The 23,945-nt window shown below is 36.2% G+C and overlaps 3 protein-coding genes across 8 annotated transcripts; all 3 read left to right on the plus strand.

Moving 5' to 3' along the window:
• Positions 1–1,788: 1,788 nt before the first annotated feature.
• LOC121778805 lies at positions 1,789–4,929 on the plus strand. Of its 3 annotated transcripts, none has more exons than XM_042176211.1 (3): positions 1,789–1,914; positions 3,729–3,945; positions 4,741–4,929. In XM_042176211.1, the coding sequence occupies exons 1-3, from the start codon at positions 1,883–1,885 to the stop codon at positions 4,756–4,758; spliced, it is 267 nt and encodes an 88-aa protein (XP_042032145.1). In that variant the 5' UTR covers positions 1,789–1,882; the 3' UTR covers positions 4,759–4,929. The 3 variants fall into 3 exon arrangements, with proteins under 3 accessions (XP_042032145.1, XP_042032142.1, XP_042032144.1); XM_042176208.1 differs by lacking the exon at positions 1,789–1,914 and adding an exon at positions 2,980–3,309; XM_042176210.1 differs by lacking the exon at positions 1,789–1,914 and adding an exon at positions 3,316–3,513.
• A 1,767-nt stretch (positions 4,930–6,696) lies between these two features.
• LOC121778188 lies at positions 6,697–9,059 on the plus strand. The gene is made up of 6 exons (XM_042175491.1): positions 6,697–7,102; positions 7,403–7,496; positions 7,915–8,033; positions 8,113–8,220; positions 8,591–8,689; positions 8,766–9,059. The coding sequence occupies exons 1-6, from the start codon at positions 6,698–6,700 to the stop codon at positions 8,820–8,822; spliced, it is 882 nt and encodes a 293-aa protein (XP_042031425.1). The 5' UTR covers position 6,697; the 3' UTR covers positions 8,823–9,059.
• A 6,710-nt stretch (positions 9,060–15,769) lies between these two features.
• On the plus strand, positions 15,770–23,671 carry LOC121778611 (3-oxoacyl-[acyl-carrier-protein] synthase II, chloroplastic-like). Of its 4 annotated transcripts, none has more exons than XM_042175984.1 (13): positions 15,770–16,266; positions 16,886–17,091; positions 17,166–17,369; positions 17,780–17,890; positions 17,975–18,070; positions 18,199–18,244; positions 18,311–18,396; positions 18,948–19,016; positions 19,135–19,219; positions 21,067–21,221; positions 21,306–21,386; positions 22,582–22,641; positions 23,123–23,671. In XM_042175984.1, exons 1-13 carry the CDS (start codon positions 16,032–16,034, stop codon positions 23,237–23,239), a joined length of 1,551 nt encoding a protein of 516 aa, XP_042031918.1. In that variant the 5' UTR covers positions 15,770–16,031; the 3' UTR covers positions 23,240–23,671. The 4 variants fall into 4 exon arrangements, with proteins under 4 accessions (XP_042031918.1, XP_042031920.1, XP_042031922.1 ...); XM_042175986.1 differs by having other exon boundaries at positions 18,317–18,396; XM_042175988.1 differs by lacking the exon at positions 15,770–16,266 and adding an exon at positions 16,627–16,768.
• The last annotated feature ends 274 nt before the right edge of the window (positions 23,672–23,945 follow it).

The following is a 23,945-nucleotide window of genomic DNA, read 5'->3' on the forward strand; positions in this document are numbered from 1 at the left end:
AGCAAACTTAGTAACCATGGCCTCACCAGCTTGATCCACAGTTCTTAAAGTGGAGGATTTTTGAAAATCTTTAGCCTTCAATGCAGTGAGAACTTCCTCATATGTGAGTGAGGAATCCCTCCCGTACAGAATTGCATCCTTTAGCAGATCAAAGCTCTTTGGAAGGGCATTCAGCAACATGATCGCTTTATCCTCATCCTTTAGATCTCCATCCACAGACTCGAGATCATCCACAGCCTTTACAAACTTATCTAACTGGTCCATGATCGGTTTTCCCTCAAAAAACTTAATAGAGTACAATCTCTGCTTCAAGAACAATCTATTAGCGAGGGACTTTGTCATATAGATCGACTCCAATTTGTTCCAGACATCGGAAGGAGTTTTTTCTTTGCAAACCTCCCTCAACACTCGATCTCCCAAACTCAGCATGATAGCGCTATGGGCTCTTTCCATCAGATCAAGTTTCTTGATCTCTTCTTTGTCGTCTGTGTCTGCTTCCTTGTCTGGAGCTTTGTACTTCATCGCTTCCCATAGGCCTTGCTGTATAAGCATGGCCTTCATCTTCACCTTCCATAATCCAAAATCATCTTTACCAGAAAATTTCTCTAAATCAAACCTCGCTGCAGCCATGGTTGTCAACTTCGCACCTCTAGTTCCCACAGACGGCGCCAATTTGTAATATCAACGTGCGAATATGAACTCAACACAAATGCTGATAACACAATGCAAGAAACTACAATCAACACAGCGATTTAACGTGGTTCGATCGAAATGATCTACGTCCACGGGAGAACTCTAGTAAACCTTTATTGATGAAGAAGATCGAAGTTACAAAGATCGCACATACACAAGATTCAATACAAGAACACTTAACCTCGCAATCTAATGTTGATCTAGTAGAAACACAGCAGCTAACCAACCAATTGATGCGAACAACCAGAGCTCGAACAACTCCAATCGATACTCTCAAGATCGATGCTCCTCTAATCCTTCTCTGATTGAGGATCTTCACTCGCTCTTTCTCTCTCTGGCTTTTCTTGTGTGTTTACTCTCATTCAGTTATCCGATATCAACTTATATATCTGACATATCTAACTGAATCCCTCGAGCCTTTATCTTTTGCGAAGAATTCCACATGCACCCTCATGCAATAACCGAATTAACCAACTCTTTTATTCCATGTTGTGAGACGCATGCACTTAACATGGGATATACCCTAGGTGGCCCGTCTTTGTGAAAACGATCAGATGCGCATCAGATGAGAGGAAGGCCTACTTTGCGGAACGGCAGGAGTCAGCGCGCAAGGACGTAGAGTGCGCATTTGGTGTGCTCCAGTCTCGATGAGCGGCAATTAGGGGTCCAACGCGTTTGTGGCACGTCGACTGCATTGCTGATATAATGTACGCCTGTATTATCATGCACAACATGATTGTCGAAGATGAAGGTGTACAACTGACTAGTTGGGCCAACGACGATAATGAAGCCGGTCCAAGCCAGGGCGTGGCCGCCCCCAAAGTACGAAGTGGGGTACTTCATGATGAAGCCGGCCGCCTCCAAGCACATGCCGACATGCGCCAAGTGGAAGCTCATATTCGACTCCAAAAGGATTTAATTGAAGAGTTGTGGGCACGGAGGACTGCACGGCGTTAGTTTTTTTTTAATTATGTAATTTTTTTTAATGGACCTTTTTTTAATTTAAATAAAATTATTGCATTTTCCCTTATCGGTGTCGTAAGTTGAATTCCGTATTTTGTGTGATTGTTATTTTTATAATTTTGTTTATTGTGGCTAGCCTATTGCTTGTCCAGTTGCTTGTCCTGATGATGTGACAGGAGGAGTTTTTAGTGTTGATGATGTGGCAGGAGGAGTTTGTGGCTAGGCTATGGATTCAACAACCACCGCCGTCGCCACCAGGTAATCAATGTACCATACCCCCGCCTCTTCTCGCAATTTCTGTAATACTTTGTTAGATTTACTTATTTTAGGACTCTAGTTTTCATGTTTAGTCTGATTTTAGAACTTTTGATTCTGGAATTCAACTTTAGTTTGATTCTCACTTGAATTTGGTAATTTAGGATTACAGAAACTGGTCGATTCTGAAATCTGGATTTTAGAATGTCAATCTGAACAATGTTTCGGTGAACAATGTTTCAATTTTAGTTTTTGTGAAAACAAATTAAATACAAGAGTATTATTTTTGGGTTACAGAGATGAGAGCTCTCATATTCTGATATGGAGTTGGGAGTCAGATTCGGTGTTTAGAAAGAGAAAAAACAAAGTAATTGAAATGATAAGAAAATTGATTGGTGATGTGGCTCCATGTTTGAATTTAGCCATTGGAAGTAGGCTTGCATTTCTGTTGAACTGGTTGTAAGAAAAGCGTTTGATAAAATGTGTGTGTGGCGTCAGATTCTAAGAGCATCTCCAATGGCGGCGAGCGGGCTGGCTAGCCGATTTCCGGCGCTCGCCGGTTCGCTCGCCGAACCATTGCAAGCGGCGAGCACCAAATCGGCGAAAAAATCGGCGTGCCCACGCCGATTCTCGGGCGCTGGCCGATCAGCTGGCCGCCATTGTAGGCTCCCGATCGGCCAGCCAATTTTAATTTTTTTTTATTTAATGTTTTTTTTGTGGGACAAACTTATTCTTGATTGTTTCTCTTTTATAGAAACATCCTTGAATGTTTTATGTTCCACTTTCGATGTGTGACAAACTCATTCTTGGTTGTTTCTTTTATAGAGACATCCTTGAATGTTTTATGTTCCACTTTCGATGTGGGACAAACTCATTCTTAGTTGTGTTTTTTTAATTAATGTACTTTTTAAATTTTAATATTATTATTGAGTTTTCCCGTATCTGTGTCGTAAATTTAATTTCGTATTTTATGTGATTGACAATTATTATTTATTTTATATAATTAGGAGTGATGTGGATATACTATTGCTAGGCTATTGCTGGGCTATTTGCTTGTCCTGATGATGTGGCAGGAGGATTTTTAGTGCTGATGATGTGATAGGAGGAGTTTGTGGCTAGGCTATGACTGGGCGAAAGCCAGTGTGGATGCCCTGGCATTGCATTGGATAAGTTCTTATCCATTTTAATTCCTACACATCAGCCACACTATCCCACAAAGGAAATCACAAGAAGAATAGAGGCTTTCAATCCATAATTTACATCTTGAGAATGATTATATATTAGTATTACCATATTTGAATATAAATTAGAATGCTGATGTGAAATTATGCAGAGGGACTTTTGTTGGTATAAAATTTGTGGTGGAATCATACTGAGTAACAACTGTACTTGGAAATGGTGAGAGGCCATTTTTCTTATCCAAAAAATCCTACTACTACATCTACATGTGTATCTATCTATAAATAGAAGCAGGGACACGCCTCCTCTCATTTTCAAGTCGCAACAAGTAAGTAGAATTAAACACAAGTATTAAAGGGAATTAATGGAGATAGTGAGAGAGCTAGCAAGGAAAAATGCAGCAGTGATATTCACCAAGAGCTGGTGCTGCAAAGAAGAAAAGCAGAATCTCTCTTTATTATATTATAATCTTGTTGAACTGTTACTTGATTGATCACTTATGTAGACTTCAGTTGCGCAAGTGTTTGTCAAGGCATACTCCAAATTTAGATCAATTTTTTTTCCTACATGATCATCATGATACATTTTACCTTTAGATGAAAGTGTACTAATTAGCGGTTTTGTCTGTTTTTGAGCAGCCGGAAGACAGGTCAAGACCCGAGCAGACCTGCGTTGCGGCTGCCTTCCTCAGCGAGAGGTGGTAGCAACTCCAGCAGCAACCGATACAGTCCTTACAGCAGCTCGAGTAGCATTTTCAACAGAATTGGTTCATACTATCCCGATCCACAAGAAACAGCAGATCCTGCTCCCTCTCACAGCACAACCTCATCTTCCACCTCTCTTTACGACAAGAAGGTACGAAGAATCCTCCTAAATTTACATGGTGTCTTGTGATTTTGACAATCCATATCTGTTTTAAGCTTGTGTTTATGAGCTGAGATCGCGTTTTCTTAAACAGATCTGCCCCATATGCCTTAGCTATTGGTGCAAAGTACTTGCGGTATCAGTAGAAAAAGTGAAACTAATGTGATGCCTTCTACTTCTTTGCTACCTCTACTTAATGTAGCATTTCTTCTGTAAAAACATCCAAGGCCGCAATGTTTCTCACTAGTGTTACTGAAAATTAAATCCGTTCAAAAATGACATTTGTTTGATTTTTCATGATTTGTTTGATAATTTGCTTCATGATACTTCCGGCAACATAGATACTTAAAGGATTCTGTTCTCAAACTCTCAGAAGCAAGGTAATTAGTTCATTATTTTTCTTGTTACAATCAAGATTCTATTTGAAATACTAGTTTGCCGCCTGTAACTGAAATGGGTTCGATGATTTATGTGGGAAGATAATCCACTTATTTGATTTCTGGATTTTAGGGGAAGTGGTTTTTTGATTTTTCACCGCCTTATATGTCAGGTTGTAGATTCTGATGGTGTGTATATGCTTTAAAGCTTTCTGTTACATGTACACAAAACTAAATTTGCTGGATTCTTAGGTTTGATTTCTGATGGATCTAATTTGCGGAAAATAAAAGTTACTTATGTTTTATGCTATTAGGTTCTTTTGATTACAATATTCAAGTTTAGGTTAATTACCCTTTAATATCATTGGCAAACACTAGTTTTAATGCTAATGTATGTGTGTGGCTTCAGGAGGTGGTTCAAAGATGAACAGATAATTTTGATCCAAGATTTGGAAAGGAAAGAGACGAAGTTCATGAGACTAGGAAGGAACAAGATTGTAGATGATAAATTTGCCAAAAACGATCCCACCACTATTTTGCAGACTGCTATTTTGTTATTAACTAAATTTTAGAATTTGCACTGATGTTTTGAGTAATATATGAGTATTTTGGTGTATCTATTGTTATTTTTACTATGAATGCATTGATTTGTTGAAAAATTATCTTATTAGGGTGGATAAATAATAAAATAATTATAATCAAAAGCTGTACAAAAGTTTAGTGGCGGATGGATTCTGCCACTAAATAGCATTATATGTAGAGGCGGAATAGTGGCGGAACTTCAGTGGTGGAATAGTGACGGAATTTCAGTGGTTCCGCCACCAAAAATGGCGCACCCAAATCCGCCACTATTTTTAATTTTTAGTGGCGGAATTGCTTTGGCGGACTATTTTTCGTGGCTAATCCGCTACTACATTTCTGTGGCGGAAAATTTTACGCCACTGATATTTTAGCGGCAATTATATTGCCGTGGCTCTATTCCGCCCGTAACTCCTTTAGCGGCGGATATTTCCGTCACTAAATAGCGATTTTTTTGTAGTGATTGGAGCATTTCTAACTCGGTACATGATTTTATATAGTGTTGTTTTGTGAGTATAATGGACAGAATAAAGTAAGACATAGGAAAAAAATATAGAGAGTGATGTTTCTATATTTAGAAATGTGTCATTTAGAGTGAGACATCCTAAAAAGAAAAATGTGTCAATTAGAGTATGATAGAAGGGGTATTTAAATCAGCACAAGAAGGTTACATAAACTCACAATCTCTTATAGATATGTGTATGTCATTATACACACATAACACATGATCAATAAACTTCTCCAATATTACTATAATTTAACTTCTCCAAATTGAACTTGCCACTGTTGAAGAGAGAGGGACAGTTTTAACCGTGGAAGAAAAAAAAGAAGAGAAGAGAGGAGAGAGACAAAATTGCCCTTCAGTGGTACAAAAGACTTGAAATGGTGAAAGGGCATAGAAGACTTTAAATAGTGAAAAAGGGTCGAATGATATTATATTCATACAGAGATGTTTATAATGTTTTTTAAGATGGATACCTCCTGCTCGACTTGCCATAAGTAGGGGTCATTTTATAATTCACTCTTTTTAAAAATTATTCTATTAAAAATAAAATATTTTTTAAACTAAAAATAAACCATCTCTACTTTATTTTCTCTTACTTTATTCTCTCATCAGTTAACTCATATAATGAAACTACATAAAACCATAAAAGTAAATATTTTATATTTAAGTAAGACTGGAGGGGTAAAATATGTCTATGGAATTGATTAATACCCATTTGTCCCATAAAAATATGTGCATTTTCCATTTTCATCTGTCCACAAAAATATGTGCCTTCCATTTTTAAAAATAAATCCTAGTTTATTACCCTTATATATCAACTTAATTACAACTTATATCATCATTAAAACACTACTAATAATGTGGTCACATAGTCCACTAATACCACTTTAGCTACCCTTCACTTCATCTCTCGTATCATATTAATTGTCCATATTTTTATGGGAGGGGGGAGTATATAGTTATTCTTCATAATACTGTGTAATTATACTCTTTTCATTCCTCCATTGAATCATTTTTTTAGAAAATTAAAATATATTTATTCAGTTTTTCTTTTTTTCTATTGTAGTGCTCTCTCCGTTTCTTCATAGTTGAGATCAAACTTTTTGGCACAGAGTTTAAGAAAGAAAAAAAAAATAAGAAAGAGAAAAAAGTAAAAAGAATAAAGTAAAAGGTAAATAAAAGAGATAATAAATAAATTTAGAGAGTAAAATAAGATTGAGAAAAAAAAAGTTAACTATACATGTAAATGATTCAACTGAAACGAAAAAATGAGTCAAACAGAATGTCATATTTAGGCTATCATCAAAAAAACGAAAGTTGGTACTCTACTTGGTTATTATTCTCAAGGAATTGCTTAGCTAATGATAGGTTTCAAAAGGATTCAATGGAAGACAAGGACAGGTTAGCGGAAACAGACCGACTCGAAAGGGGCCTGCTACTGGACTCCGATCAGTTCAACGGCGACGATGACGAGCTGCCGCCCCTCTACACGGCGTCGTTTTCCGAATCCGAAGAGAATTTCTTGAAATACCAGACGGCGCGGTGGCTTCTCTACTCGCTGCTGCTAATACTCGCGTGGGGCATCGGCTTGTTCATGCTCATTTATCTGCCTCTGCGCCGCTACATTTTGCTCAACGATATCCGCTCTCGGAAGCTCTACCTCACCGCCGATTCAATTGTGTATAAAGTAGGAGTAATTCTCTCTCATCTTAGCTTTTTTCTGATATCTTCCATTTTGATTGAGCTGCTTCCTTTTATTATTTTTGTTTCGATGTGTTTGGGGATTGGATGATCTTACTTTAGAGGTGGTTAGGGTTTTTAGCTTTGTTTAAATTAATCGATTTGCTCTGTGTTATTTTAGTTAGTTTCCTTGAAGGATTTCCAATTTATTCTGAAAGTGATGAGTGGAGGATTGAGGCTGCGGAAGAGAGGGCATATATGTGAGATACCTGTCTCTCTCTCCTAATCTTTTCTTTGGCTTTGTTAGGTAAGAAGACCGGTGTCGTTTCCATGTTTCGGGGTTCTGAAGAAGGAGAAGCATGTCTTACTGCTCTCAGTGGCTGATGTTGTGATAGAACAGGGTAAAGCTGCACAATCATTCGTTTCGGTTGAGTACTTGATTTGTGCCTTTCTTTCGGATTCTGTCATATTAGGCGAAAATCGTTAGTTGTCATCTCTCTTCCACTTGTGTTCGTAATTACCCTAGACAAATGAATGATCGCAAGTGTTGTATTGAAAAGCCTGAACAAAATATGTTACTTTCGGTGTTGTTGTGAACAGCTCCATCTGTTATCCTGTTTTACTTCAGAATTCTCATTTTGGAAGATATCAGTGATGGATTAGTCATTAGAGTTGCTCTATGTTTAATTGTTTATCTGATGTATCTGAGCTTCCATGGTGGCCTTTTGCATTCTCTTAATCAATATTATATTTGCGCAAATTAGAGTTGTCTTCACCATATCAAAACCAACTTATTAAGTCAATTGGGATATTCATCAGGATATCTGCAGTCCCTTTTCGGAGTATACTCTATTAGAATAGAGAATGTTGGGGTGAGAAGGCCTCCAAGTGATGATGTTCAAATACAAGGAATTACCGATCCTCATGCTTTCCGGGAGGTATTATTGTGTACTGATCCTCATTGGAATTTCGTTGCAGTCATCTTGATTAATACCTATTTCTTTGCACCATCTCTAGGCTGTTCTATCACAACTGTCCATCATGAGAGGCGAGGCGTTCTCCAGAAAAATTTCTGCTCCCGATGATACTCCAGCTCCATGTATGGGTCGTTCTCCAATTGCTTCGGTATGTTGGTGCTACTAATATTAATGCTGAACTTGTCACTCATAGAGATGTTTTTAATTCACTCTCTGTCTGTTTCTCTCTGCTACAAACAAACATGCACAATGTCATATGATGAGTTGCCAGTAAATCCACCATTGAGATATTCTTGGAAAATAGTTTTTAATCCTTACTGCTAACAAGTGAATTATTCTACTTGATTTCTGGGTGGTATAGTATTTTTAACTCAATTAGCAATATTTTGAAGGAGGTCTGGTCTTACTTCTGGTTTAACTATTTCTATGTCTTGTTCCACCAACCCATATACACAACTTACTAAATTGGTTATTTTTTCTAATACACACTGTTACTCCGCCCTTCTTGGGTTTGGCAGGTGTCTCCTTCAAAATTTAGGCATGATTCTTTATCTATACCTCGCCTCGGTGAGGTGGCGATTTTGCAGAAATTAGAGGAGGTTGGCAGTTCAGTGAAGGTTAGTAAACTTCCAATTTCTGTAGATTCAGTTCTGTGGGGTTTTTTTTTTAAATCTTACGTGGAATAAATTGCAGAGAGTCCAAACCTTGATCGAAGAGCAGAAGCTTCAAGAATGGGAAATTGCAGAATGAAACTTGAGTTGAACCCCCCTCTATACTGCCAGTATATGCAAAGAGTCTTTCAGTAGTTGAGTTGCTACTACAGTGTATATGTTCAGAAAGCTAACACCTGAGGATGATGAACCAGGCATCGGCTGTAGTTGAGTTGCTACTACAGTGTAAACTGCAATACTAATATGCTGTGTTCTTGTATATTTAAATCATAGTAAATTATATCTATATGTACTATTCATACACCATGTTCTATAACTCGTCCATGCCTAGTTTGATTCTGGTGTTATATATACATACAAGAAGCAGCGTCACAGATTTTCTTGAAGGCGATGGATTCAATTGATTGAAAAAGGTTAGATCTTTTACATGTAAAGCTAATGATCTTCTACTCGACTCCACATTGTGTCTACTTTAGCAATTTATCATACCATTCGTCAATTTGTTGCCTCGGCTTAATAAGACGATGTCATTTTTTAACGAAAGAAACATGCAAATAAATCACAACTAGTATAATAGGAGCAAATTAGACACATTTTTTTTAAAGTTGCTGCAAATTAACCAGAACTGTAGTGGTTTTCTCAATAACAAAGATAAAGATAAGAGATACCAACCACACTTCTTGTATCGTTCCCTAGATTTTTATAGTAATTGCTAAATTCGGCGACTTGCTTGTTGATCTCGAATCTTTAGTGTATCTTCAAGTATATTTGTTTTTGAGTCCAATCAAAGAGTCTAGACTTTGTTTCTCAGATATGTCATTGAACATTATCAATAAATAGCTAGTCTACATGTAGGCCCCACAAAATTTTCCTTTTATTATCTCTTCTCTTGTTAATTTTGTCAAAATTATTTAAGCTTTTTTTTCTCATCATCCTTAGATTCATGATATTAATTGTCCAAAATTTGATCTCATGCTCAACAGTCAACTATTGAAATTGATAGGATCTAACTCATAAACTGTTATATCTAAGGGAATAAATGACAAGAAAGGAAATGACGAAGTGAATGATGTGGTATGAGACTTTATTAAGTTCTATGGACCGTCTCTAAGAGAAAGAATGAAGACAATTAAAAATAACTTTTACTAAAAGAGTGAACTACATAAACCGTCCCTGACGTTTGCATTTGTTTCACTCCAGACCCCTGACGTTTAAAAATATCGCCACAGGTCTCTGGCGTTTAACATAATCACATATTAGGTATTTGTAGCAATTTTTCGGACTAAAAGGCCCTTATGCCTTGAAGGGCATTTCAGTCATCTTGCACCCTGTTGCAGGCTTACTCTGCAGGGAGGCTGCACTTTTGCATAAAATAGGGTTGTACCTTTGTCAACTCAAATTGATGTTACATGTACTGCCAATATAATCAGTCAACAATCAAATATGGTAGTATTGTCTAACTCTAGTACTGATTCTTCATTTTTTTCTTCTAATACCCAGTTCCTTAAAGAATTATTAATCATATTATATGTACTCCAAATAAATAAAGTTACGTGGTTGTATTTAGTCTATTGGTGAAATTACTATTAGTAATAAATTTGAAATAAAATTAGAAAATTGAAGAAGTTGGTTAATGTCTATATTTTTAATTGTTCATTTGGAGTGTTAGTTTTTAATTTATTAGAATCACTAAGATTTAAAATAATTATGTGATGAGATTTTATACTCACATAATTATGTGTGTGTCTTTGATAGTCTGCTACACTCACAATACACTATCTGTTACACTCACATATTTAAAAAAAATTGCAGAAAGTAAAAAAAAAAGAGCACTTTGTATTGGATCATGATCACAATGAAAAATACGAAAGTATGCTTTTAAAATTAAAATAAGAAAAAAGATTCAAATTCAACTATGAAATTATAAACTAATTGCCAATAAAGAACAAAAGGTGCATCACTGTTGCAGACGCATCTAAACTCCAAAAAAAAGATTTATACATATAGATAGATATCGATGGACACGGACTCTCTAATTTGGGTCTTCAAGCGCGACTCGCTCTCTCGCAATTCCTCGACGAGGCAGAGGAGTTCGGCGGCGTCGGGAGGGCGGGGCTGGACCTGAACCGACGCGCGCGGGAAGTAGCGCGAGAAAGGGGCGGCGGAGGCCTTCTGCGGCGGCTTGGCGGTGGTTGACCACGGCGGTTTGGCTGCGGCGGCAGGCCTTTGCTTAGCTGGAGCCGCTGCTGGTTTCTGCAGCCCCATTACAGATTTCACTTTCCCAACAACCATTGCTGCCTTAAATTCTGCTGTATTGAAATGAGGCATCTTATTTTATTTATGTTTTATTGAATGGGTTATCTTATTTTATTTATGTTTCAGACCGGGAGAGTATAGCATCTTATTTTGATCACACTATTTTACTAATTGGTTACAGATTTAAGAATGTGTGTACCTAATTTACTTACATGTTCTCAAAATGCATTACGCTTAATATAAGAAGAAAAAAGGCTTATGAAATTTTTGAAAGTTATTTTGATAAATCACGTCTGAAGTCCTCAATACGTGGCGTGATTGTGTGGTATGTTGACTGAACCGCCGCTGACGCACCCATCATAACTGACGGCTGACGCGCTGCCATCAAATCACGCCAGTGGTTGCAGTCATCCTGTAGTATCATTGTGGTATGACCATAATGCCCCTTTAGGGCTGAAGGGTCTTTTAGTCCGAAAAAACCTGATACGTGATTATGTTAAAGGCCAGAGACTTGTGGCGATATTTTTAAAAGTCAGGGGTCTGGAGTGAAACAACTGGAAACGTCAGGGATGTTTTATGTAGTTCACTCTTTCTAAAAAAAACAACCAATATTGGCTGAATAATCTAGTATCACTAAACTATGACGGATCCAATATGTAATGAGAAGGGGCAAATGCCCCACCTAAAACTCCCACATACATGTAAATATATATAACAAATTATTTTAATATATGTGTTAAGCACTAATTGCCCCCTTATATTTTGAAATATGAAAATATAATTGCCCCACCTAAGAAGATAAAAGGCAGAGTCCTAGTAATATATAAGAAAGGAAATTTGTATGTTTCTATTTTTGCCCCCTCGACTATAATATTCTGGATCCGTCCCGGTGCATACCTCAATTTAAGCAATTGGGAATTGACTTAAGTAAACATCAAAATGAAATTGATAGAGATGATCTTAATTGAACAAGGAAAATAAACATACAATAAAAACTTAAATTCAAAAAAATCTAAGCTAGATTGATTCATAAATGTCTATTTATAATGGAAAGGAAATTAAGGCATAAAAGACCCAAACAATTGGTGAAATAGTCTAATCAGAAATAAGCTTCAATCCACCTAGTGAGGTCGATGTTGTTGGCCACTCATGTTTTCTCTAGGCTAAGTTGCTATAGGCACCCGATCGACTGTGCCTCCCTATTTGGCCGTGATCTGCACTCGGTAGGAATTCGTGTGGTCCCTTGAGCCCCCTTGGTCTCCGTCCTGTCTCACCCGATCGGGTATCATGAGACTACCCAAGCCACCTGGTCGAGTGTCCCATTCAATGCTAGAGCTACACCCATCTTTGGCTTGTCGCATTTGCGCTCATCTTTGTCATTTCTTCTGGAATCTAATAGAACACCGACCGGCTAATCAGTTTGGACATAAATCGAACTAATCACTCAACCCCTAATTATAATATGTTAATGATATAAGAATCATGTTGAATTAGATTATATGATACCGCATCCGCCCAATTAAGTTGACTTTTATCATGAACATTAATAAAATTGTGAAATGAGTTAAATTAAGATAAAATAAAATAGGTGAGAGAATAATGTATTAGAGATAAGAAGAATACAGTATGAGAGAGAGAAAATTATGAGAGATTAAATATTTTGTTTTTTGCCAAAAAAAATCACTCAACTTAGTTAGGACATCACAAAAAGAAATGCAACTCAATTTAGTTGAGAAAGAGGGAGTACTAAATTAAAGCCCTTGGATATTCCATCCATGATTTTCTATTTTTCTCAATAAAAGATAAATTAGGCTAGTATTAATTTTAATTATATAAATTAATCCTTACAACTACCGCCCCATTAATGTAAAGGATTAACATTTCTTGTGTCTTTTTCACTATGAAGGACCAAGGTTCTATTTCACGATCTTAAAGTGGAAACATTTGATCAATTACGTTGCTATTTAGGTTCTATAACTCTTATTTACCAATTTAATAAAACTCTTACCCATTTGTTTTGGATTGGAGGAAGTGTGAGATTAGAATCTAAAACATATAGACTAAAGGCTCTTATTAGTGCTAAACATATAACGATTTTATGATTTTGGTTCAGAATATTATCTTTTGAATTATTCGGTCCCTCACAAATAAATACGGATCACATTTAGTCCGAATTGGACGACACTCAATGAATCTTAATTGAATTTTAACTGGATCATGAGTTAATAATTATGTTTTATTAATGTCTAATATCTAATTAACCTAAAACTAAAAAATTAAAAATTTTAAGTTAATAATATTATTACAAAAATAAATTAAAACATAAAATAATTTAACAAAAATCAAAACAATAATTATGTTTTAATAAACACTAAAGTCCCAAAATGGTCCTTAACATATTGCGTTTTTTTTTTTTTGGTCTAAAACATTATTTTTTGAATTATTCGGTCCCTCACATTTGAAATCAGATCACATTTGGTCCATTTTGGACGGTTCTGTCAAATATTTGACGGTTTTAATTACCGGGTCACAAATCCGTCACTAATTGGGAGAAACTGATCCGTCACTAATCCGTCACAAAATCCGTCACTAATCTGTCACAAATCCGTCACTTATTCTTTTAAATTGTTTTATCTCCTTATAAAATATTGTCTTTTGACAATATTCAAAACAATATTATTTCATCAAAATAAATATTTACTTTAGTGAAATCATATAAGTTAAAATGTAAAAGACGATATTTTAAATAAACAATTGGAAAACAATATTATTTCATCAAAATAAATATTTACTTTAGTGAAATCATATAAGTTAAAACGTAAAAGACGATATTTTAAATAAACAATTGGAATGGCTAATTAAGATGAATATAGTATGATGGGAATTACATATGAAATGTTGTCAAAAGACAATATTTTATGGAGATAAAACAATTTAAAAGAATTAGTGACAGATTTGTGACGGATTTTGTGACAGATTTGTGACGGATTAGTGACGGATCAGTTTCTCCCGATTAGTGACCGATTTGTGACCCCGTAATTAAAACCGTCAAAAATTTGACGGAACCATCCAAAATGGACCAAATGTGATCCGATTTCAAATGTGAGGGATCGAATAATTCAAAAGATAATGTTTTGGACCAAAATAAAAAAACGCAATATGTTAAGGACCATTTTGGGACTTTAGTCTTTAACAAATTAAAACATAAATTCAAAATCAAAAATCAAAACATAAAATCATCGGCCATAACATAAAATTAAAACATAAAATCAAAATAAAAAAATCAAAACAATAATTCCTACATTCAATCGACGCCTCTTTCTTCACAAAATTAAAACAAATCGATGCCTCTTTCTTCTATCATCGTCCATCTCCCCAATCTCTCTCACTTTGCACACTTGGAAAACACCCTAGATTTCGCCGACGATTCAACCCCAGGTTCTCGTCGGCGATTCCACTGTAGTTCGCGGCGGCGATTCGGTCTCCGACAGCGGCATTGAAGAAGTCACGGCGTCGTCTTCGTCATTGGCTCACACCACATGAAAAAACGGCAATCTTTTCTTTCACAAACAAAGTATAGCTTCCCCCTTGTTGGTTTTTCATGGGTGTTGACGATTCGGAGTGAAGCCTGATTCTTGCAATGACAAAATTCGCACCGGAAACGAAGGTCATGTCCACCACCACTCTCACCGGTCTCTCTGCTGTAGTTCGAACGGTCCATGGTTGGTGAGTTTGGGTTACTTGAGGTTCTTACAAGAACTAGGGTTTCTCTCCAAAACAAACCGATGAAGAAGATGAATGACAGAAAGAATGTAAAATTATACTAGGGTTTATAAATGACAAGCAATTCCTTTTGTTAAAAATAATTTCGAATAAAATTGGAATTTTTTTGAAAAAGAATAAAAATTCAAATTTTTTAAACTCTTAATCCGGTCAAAATACAATTAAGATTCGTTGACCGTTAAAATTTAACAGTGTCGTCCAATTCTGACTAAACGTGATCCGTTTTTATTTGTGAGGGACCAAATAATTCAAAAGATAACGGAGAAAATATTAAAGTTTTATTAATATAATAATACATAAATAAATTAAAACATGCATGATAAGAAAAATTATTTTAGCTTTAAAAATTTTCAAAATATATTTATTTTTTATTTTATTCATATTCATACGAGTTTTAAACAAATAGTATGTAATTATCATAATTAAATATTCTATATTTTGTAAGTATGACTAATTTCATCATTATTAATTGATCAAATGTATCAGTAGTGGCCCAATTAGCCCGCAAGACTAGTTTGAAATCCGAATATTAATGGTTAGAATTGAATATTTTTAACCCGATAAAATCACAAGCCAATTAGCCGGCGGTCCAATTAGAGTTGGCCGAAACCGCTGAACTGAGTCGCCTGAAATCAAATCGCATATAGAAATCTGTGATTCTTTCATTTAAAAAGAAAACATGAGCTAGAAAAGATGTAGTACTCCTACTAATTGTTTCTTATTCGTTATCTTTTTATAATGAAAATGCAAGCAATAGAAATCTAGAGCCGGATTTATTTAGATTTTAAGCAACCAATGTTTTTTTTTTGGCAAGATATTCAGTGCTCATTTTCATTTCTCACGACAAGTCGTCTCCTCCGCAACTGTTTCAAAAAATACAGTATTTATTTTTTTAACCAAATAAAAGCGAAAAAAATCAGAAAAAAATAAATAAAAACGAATAAAAGGAAATACGTAAAACTGGAGATTCGATTCGATTCAATTCGATTCAATTCGATTCAATCAATGAAAAGCAGCGCCTTCTCGTTGGTTTCACCATCGTCATTTCAAAGCTCACACTCCACTCCAACCTTACTCACTCTACGTGCTACATAAAGAGACAGACAGACAGACAGACAGAGAGAGAGAGGGAAAATTGAGCTTCAAATCTCTCTCTACACGTACCTATAGGTTCATAACAGCTAGTGTATGCTCACTGCGGATTTCTACAGCCCACGATTCCGCTAGTGTTGGCGGAGGGCGGATTTCGATGGCGTCGTCATCGGTGATGTGCTCTTGGCTGACGCCCCCATGCATGTCCGTCGCCTGTGACGGAGAATCTAGCTCACGCCGCCGCCGCGCCAAATGCGTTCCGAATCTCGTGAATTCCTCTCTCGCCATGGAGCCCCGGCATCACTTGGATAACTCTCGACAGTGTTTCGAATCGAGGAATGCTCCGATGCAGCGATGCCGCCGCAAATTGCTCCGTTTCCACGCCCATTCCGGTGCATTGCTTTTTCTCGTTATTACTCTGTGCTAGTGTATGTGTTCTGTGATTTTTTTATGACTTTGGATTTTTATCTGATTTGTTTTTTAAATATTGAGTTGATATACATATTTTCCCCCAATTTATTGTCGATGGCCTAATTATCTAGCAGAGGATTCATTTCAATCAGTTTTTTTACATTAGTTTTGGACGGATAAACTGGAAGGAATGGTATCATTATGGTGTGGGTCTCATTATGGTGTAGTTGTTGCTCTAACTTCACTAATACAAGTGATGCCAACCTACTCTCTGTGTCTGAAATGTGAAATTTTGGGTTTTCTGGTGGGTGGGTGCGGTTGGCTTTAGTTAGGTTTGCCAATTTGCATGTTGTCGTTTTCCCTTTTTCCTTTTCCTTTCTCATCTCAGAAATTTCAGGTTCCCTGAGAATTTGACAGCTATGAGTCAATGGGCAGTTCATCTCATTGTGGACATTTAGTTTTATTCATTTTTCATAGTAGGGAGTAGGGACTCTGCAAAACACTTACAATAATTATGTTTTTATGCATTTTATTAGTGGAGACACACACATATTAATATAATATGAGTATTAATTTTTGTTATTCGCATGTGAACTACAGGAGAAACGATGGAAGTGGCTGTTAGTCCGGCCACGGAAGTTTCATCAAAGATGAAACCTCCAACCAAGCAAAGACGAGTGGTCGTGACAGGTATGGGTGTGGAGACGTCACTTGGTAGTGATCCAGATGTCTTCTATAATAATCTGCTAAATGGAGTCAGTGGAATTAGTGAGATAGAGGCTTTTGATTGCTCGCAGTTTCCGACCGTATGTCTTGAGCATTATCCTCTTTTCATTGCTTCGGGCTAGTTAAATTTTGTTATTAAGGGTTTCAATTGCAGAGAATTGCAGGAGAAATCAAGTCATTCTCAACAGATGGCTGGGTTGTACCTAAACTTTCCAGGAGAATGGACAGGTTCATGCTTTACATGCTGACAGCAGGCAAGAAGGCATTGGCTGATGGAGGAATTACCGAGGATCTCATGGACGAATTGAATAAAGCAAAATGTGGTGTTCTAATCGGCTCGGCTATGGGTGGAATGAAAGTATGTTCAGTTTTTTATTTGCTTAATAAGTACTATCAATTAAAGAAAGTGGCAGGGTATTAACCTGTGCTGTTGTGTTGAGCTCTGAGCTATAAATCTTACTATTAGAAATACTCCGCTTACTTCTAGTATTGGGGTTTTGTCTTTAAAGCTTAAAATCTAATTTTCTGCTATTTGGTTCACATGTGTGTTATCATTTTCTTCTTGAGATTACAGATCATGACCATTTGTATACTTTATGTTTCATATTCATCCAATGAAAATGACAATTTCATAATTGGTCTGGTGGGGTATTTTTCTTGAGTTCTGCATCTTCAATAACGGCTACAGTTCACCATAGTTTTGATCAAGATATTTTCTATGAAATTACTGTTGTATCCCCTCTCTCAGTGGGTTTGGTATTTGTACAGGTTTTTTATGATGCAATTGAAGCATTGAGGATCTCATATAGGAAGATGAATCCATTTTGCGTTCCTTTTGCAACTACCAACATGGGTTCTGCCATGCTTGCCATGGATTTGGTTAAATAAGCTCCCCCATTTTTGTACTGTATTGACTTGGATAAAACATAACTTGTGACAGAATCTAAAGCCTAATTATTACAGGGATGGATGGGTCCAAACTACTCTATATCTACTGCGTGTGCAACAAGTAACTTCTGCATACTAAATGCTGCTAACCATATCATCAGATGTGAAGCTGTAAGTCAATTAGGCTAGTGGTTCCTGTTCCTGGCTGTTATGCATCAATTATTTTGTGAACCAACTGGACAATTCCCAAAGATAATGTCTTACTCCTTGCCGGATTTTGATCTGTTATTATTTCTCAGGACATGATGCTTTGTGGTGGCTCAGATGCAGCAATTATACCAATAGGTGACTACCCTTTGTCTTGTTCACAAGTTCAGATTTGATATTTGAACTTCTCAACCATAAAATCAGGTGCAGGCTTGGGAGGCTTTGTTGCATGCAGAGCATTATCGCAAAGAAACAGTGATCCAACTAAAGCCTCACGCCCGTGGGATAGTGTAATGTTCTATTCATTTTATCTATATCATATGTGCATAAATTTTATAGAAAAATCATCAAAAAATCAGGATATTATATTTCATCTTAACGTCAGAAAGTTTCATACCTCCCATGCTGACGTTGCAGCATTTGCTGGAAGCTAGACTGCAAAGTGAATATGTCATTTATTCTCTCTATCTAATAAAGTACTCTGTATATTAGAACTGTTGATTACTTTATCTTCATTTCCTTGAAAGATAAACTGTCGTGATACCATTGAAGAACCCCATATAGCTAAACCACTCAATAGTAGCATTTTGTAACAAATTGTGTGGATTGGCATGGTCTTGTGGTATTTCTAAAATTACTACTTTACAGAACATTTAAGTGCCCAAATTTAACATTTCAATGCTTCGTGAGAATATAATAATCATCCCCTGTTTTAAGATCCATGATTCAGTTCAGCGAACTGTTTAACGTGCAATCCTGCAGTATGCGGGTGGCAGAACAAGAACCCAGCTTTTCTTGGTTCTCTGTGCAACTTTTGAAATTATGTGTTTATCTTTGACAGAGTCGTGATGGATTTGTTATGGGAGAAGGTGCTGGAGTACTACTCTTGGAAGAACTTGAACATGCAAAGGTTTTTCAAAACCGTCAACCTTACCTAGGCTTAATACTTTTGCACTATATACAGGAAATTTTCGTGTTTACTAATAATTTTCATAAAATTACATGTCAAACCATGTGTGAATGAGCAGAGTAGAGGTGCAACTATCTATGCTGAGTTTCTTGGAGGAAGCTTCACTTCTGATGCTTATCACATGACAGAGCCTCACCCACAAGGTGAACCCCTGGATTTATTTTATGTTGTAGAAATTATTTTGTAAACAAAGAGACGTCGTGATTGCAAATATATGATTAATGTGATACAACTTCAATTCAGTGAGTAAGACTGTCATAGAAAAGGTTGAACTGTCAACTCTCTTGGTAATCACTTGCCATCTGTAAGAACGATTGACTATGAAACTCTACACACAGTTTTCACACTGAGGTCAACATTTGCTGTTCTAAATTTGAGTGCAAGAATTTTCTTGTCATTAGTCCATAGCATCTACTTCCAGCAACAAGCAAACTATCCTTCTAGTGGTACGAGCTTATTTAGCATCATATGTTGTAGCAATTTTCCAGTTAAACCTTGATAATGATTTGATGGATTTTCCTGGAAAGTTCGATTTTGAGGTAATAATTATTGCAAATCATCTTAAACTAGCTCTAGGGGTCCCGTTTTTCCATTTTGGTCCATCCATGAATAGGAGTCCCGGTTCATAATACTATAAATGGTAAAGAAGCCCCACATTCCACTAACTCATTCCACTCATATATCATTTAAAACTAATATACACAAGTGGGACTCATATTCCACTAACTTTCTTCCACCCACTTTTCTTAACATTTCGTAAAACCCGTGCGGAAAGAAATGGGACTCCTATTCGCGGACGGAGGAAGTAGTATATAAATTTGTTTTTGGAAGAGTGACTTGTAGGTTCGTTAAAAAGCATGGACTTTATTAGGAGCTAAGGCAATAAGATATTGAACTAAGGTATTACGATATTTAAAAGTTCTTTGAGAAACACAAAGATATAAACAGACTTATAACCAAAGCATTTGTGGACGATGTGTTCCCAAATGATTCATTTTTTCTTACAGTTTGCATGGAATAAGCACCAGCACCCCCCTTCAGTGCTCTCATAAAATTACCAAAAGTACATCAAAAATCTTGAAAGAAGATGGTTTAACTATGTGATATTCGGTTAATTGCATTGTCACTATGATAGTTCAACCATTTGTGCAATTGCTATTAAGAGACCAACACATTTACTTCACCAAATAACGAATAACTAACTGCTGTTATATTTATGGTTGGATGCCACTATGCTAGACTTGCTAGTTCTCTACTACTTGAGCATTTTCTACAAAGACCTTACCATTTTACTTCACAATATGAATGCAGTTATATTTATGGTTCACATTTTCAAATTTAATGATGAGCACTTATAAACCATTATATACATAAGATAAAATAGATCAGCCTACCCTTTTAAACAGCACGGAGATTTCCACTTACTGTTTTAATTCTATAGTTGTAATGTGTTTTGCATTTATCCATGGGATATGCACTTGGATATCTATTTTTCATAAAATTTGGCCATGATATTTACATCTTTAAAGTCTAACTGTATGGCTTGCCTCATCCTGGTTATTTACCAGAACTGACATTAAGTGTTGGCTGTTTCATATTTACTGCTCACGAATGGATCAATTGATTCTTTATCTATATCCGATGCAGCCACTATAACCTCAAAGAAGATAGTATTAAATTATGACGATTAAGATAATTATAGAAGCATTCCCTAATATCTCTGGGATGGATAATTGCTTCTGTTTATTTAATTTACAGAGATTTTGATCGGTCTAGCTGTTGTGATAGTTATTAATTTTCTGCTTGCAGAACTGGCATTACATACCTTGTCCAAATAGTCATCTTGTTTGTCCTCATTGGATGTTGAGCTGTTCCGATCTAGTTCAATTTCTGCAGTATTCAGTAGACAAATTAAAAGTAATGCAGGCTTCTGAATATCTTATGCCTGCTGCCATGTGTATTGACCCCTCCTGACCTTACCTACATGCAGGAACTGGTGTCATTTTATGTGTTGAGAAGGCTTTGGCTCAATCAGGAGTATCAAAAGAAGATGTAAATTATATAAATGCACATGCGACTTCTACTCCAGCTGGTGATCTTAAGGAGTATCAGGCTCTTATTCATTGTTTTGGCCAGAATCCAGAGGTCTTCTCATTAACTCAAACTCTTCGTCATCTATCAATGATTATTACAAGGTGTTTGTACACGGCTAATCCTTACATTTTTTAGTTGAAAGTGAATTCCACAAAATCCATGATTGGGCACCTACTTGGAGCAGCTGGTGCTGTTGAGGCTGTTGCAACCGTCCAGGTTCCTAAAATATTTAATTTTATTGCAGCATAACTCTGATATATTCATTTGCAGTAATCCCCATGAAGTTCTGTGGAGAGTGCGAGTGTCTTGTAGATATTTGCTTAAGTAGTAGTAGGAGTTATTGTCTAATGTAAGACATGGAAACATAATTCTCTAACCGAGGCTTTTAAAGTTCGAAAGAAAATTATGTTACTTGTATTGAATTTAAGACATTGTTTTGGCATTTTTGAAATTCTCTCTCAATGTGAAACTATAGGCATTGCTGAAAACTGGGCAACTTGAAAAGTCTTGATGACAGAATCGACCTCAAGTAGTTGGGTATTAGTCTTTATGCTTTTAGAAAGCAAATTGTGCTTTCTTTATGCCTCTGATCAGTTTTCGTATCATAAATGAAAGCCCCTATGCTTTGAATATTATCCTCTCCTTCCTGTTTGTTGGATTATATTTTTATGTAAATTCCAGTTATGATCATAGGAATTTTCCCCCAAGTTCTTAAATAATGGGTTTCTGAAGTAAAGTAATTTCAGCTTTCCTGTGACTGTTGGAAGGCTTTTCATGTACCTTCTGTCCTTGCCTTATTTGCTTGTGTTAATTGGTCCCTAAAGCATGATTGGTGTCTCTGTGAATTGGTCTTTCTTCATCATCTATCCTGCATTCCTGCTAAGTCTTCTCTGAAGTTCCATCCTTCAGTGCTGTCGTAAAGTCTCTTTGTTGCCCATGAAAAATTTTACTCTTTTGGATTCTTTCTTAGTTTTCAACTTTCTGCAACATCATACAACCAAAATCATGAGCATCACTGAAATATCGTGACACATAACATAGTATCATGACCAAAATGGAGAACACTATTGAGTCATGCTGGTAACTATTTAAATTTTTTATACTATTGTGTCTCCATAATGTGTTGGGCTTTTAGTGTTTCCTCCAGTTCTGGAAATTTTGTTTGCTCTTCTCTTAGGTTCTGAAGATCACCACCCTGATAGATAATGTCTTTAACTACCTCAGTAAATCTTAACATCTTCCATGTCCAGCATGCATCTTCACCTAACAGTTTTTACTCTTTTAAGGATAAATCCAGATTCTAAGCTGGTGGGTTTATGCATCTGGATGTTATTGGCCAACTGAATTTACATATTCATGAACATCGGGAGTTTAATCCATTGTTGAATTATAATCCCTTGTTTTCTCATAGGCAATTCGAACTGGCTGGGTTCATCCAAATATCAATCTTGAAAATCCAGATGATGGCGTGGTATGAATTTTCTCACTCCTTATTAATTGTGTATGGCATCATTGGTATGATATTTCATATTACTGTTCTTTACCATGATTTTTTTGGTGGGTAACTAAATGCATAAAAACATAGTATACATACTAGGAAAAACCACCCTTAGGAAACTAACAAAAGGGACTTAGTATGACCCTGCTATAATATTGTGGTTATGGCAGCTATATCAACTCATGATACATGATTTGAGCTGGTTATTTGAGTTTTAATGGGAAACTTATAGATGGCGAACATATTGTTTCTTAGTGTAGAAATAGACCGGGGAGGACACGGCTGCGTTGCAACCAGAAATGGTCTTCAATTACTGCTTAGCTTTTAATCAGATTAACCCAAGATTGTATATATGCTAGTTTAACTCACTTAAACGCTAGTCAATCCTAGTACTGTGTGTAAAGGGACAAGAATGCTCGTCCGTGGATGTTAACAAAGGTCACTCGTGATTCAGGATGCAAATGTGCTAGTGGGACCAACAAAAGAAAGACTCGACATTAAAGTGGCACTGTCTAATTCATTTGGGTTTGGTGGTCATAACTCATCGATTTTGTTTGCTCCGTACAAGTAGAATTTGCTGTTCCTGCGTGGCAGGAATGAGAATGATGCAGCGGTACATGTGTCTCAAGATTTAATTAGGAAAAAGGCGCTCGGCATTTCTTTTCAGTGATAAGGGAGGTACATTCCTTAGTAATTAGCATCTCTTTAGAAGCTGTTCTTACCTGTGATGTATATTCCTGTTGGAGGAGAGCAACCTTACTCTCTGTGCCAGGTGAAGGCTTACTTCAATTCGTTGGCAGAGGCAGAGGTTTTGTTTTATGGAATTATAATTTCATAATCAGAGTGAGGAAAATCATCTCTGCTGTTCAGCCTTCTCGTGTAAGATTGGGATTAAAACCTAAATTGGATTCGTTTATTTTCTTTTCTATTTTCTGAATTGTTTAGACCATATGACACTGGACAGAAATTTAATCTGATCTGAATTGCGACTGATTTACTTCAATTGTGTATAAACTATGATATATTCCGAATTCTTCTTCAGGCTTCTCTTCCAGTTTATATGGAAGGTGAAATACACAATAAGAATTCGAAATTATTTATTTTTCATAAAGTCATTATGGAAAAAACGTGAAACAACATATATTCTGATTTGATTGATAAATCTTTGGATTTTAGGATTTATAAAAGCAGGATTAATATTTCATTAAATTTTTTAATGGTATTCTTCACATTTCTTAAAATTCAATATTTTGTATATAGAAGGAGTGGGTCATGTT

The sequence above is a fragment of the Salvia splendens genome, chromosome 19 (assembly GCF_004379255.2).
Source record: "Salvia splendens isolate huo1 chromosome 19, SspV2, whole genome shotgun sequence".
Lineage (NCBI taxonomy): Eukaryota > Viridiplantae > Streptophyta > Magnoliopsida > Lamiales > Lamiaceae > Salvia > Salvia splendens.

Bases quoted from the DNA above. Each gene is read 5' to 3' on its own strand.
- LOC121778805 (XM_042176208.1), top strand. From the start codon at position 3,239: ATGCAGAGGGACTTTTGTTGGTATAAAATTTGTGGTGGAATCATACTG. The intron at 3,310-3,728 runs GTGAGAGGCCAT...GTTTTTGAGCAG, and splicing joins AACAACTGTACTTGGAAATG to CCGGAAGACAGGTCAAGACC.
- LOC121778188 (XM_042175491.1), top strand. From the start codon at position 6,698: ATGTCATATTTAGGCTATCATCAAAAAAACGAAAGTTGGTACTCTACT. The intron at 8,221-8,590 runs GTATGTTGGTGC...TGGGTTTGGCAG, and splicing joins GTCGTTCTCCAATTGCTTCG to GTGTCTCCTTCAAAATTTAG. The intron at 8,690-8,765 runs GTTAGTAAACTT...AATAAATTGCAG, and splicing joins AGGTTGGCAGTTCAGTGAAG to AGAGTCCAAACCTTGATCGA.
- LOC121778611 (XM_042175984.1), top strand. From the start codon at position 16,032: ATGGCGTCGTCATCGGTGATGTGCTCTTGGCTGACGCCCCCATGCATG. The intron at 16,267-16,885 runs GTGCATTGCTTT...TGTGAACTACAG, and splicing joins CCGTTTCCACGCCCATTCCG to GAGAAACGATGGAAGTGGCT. The intron at 18,245-18,310 runs GTGACTACCCTT...CCATAAAATCAG, and splicing joins TGCAGCAATTATACCAATAG to GTGCAGGCTTGGGAGGCTTT.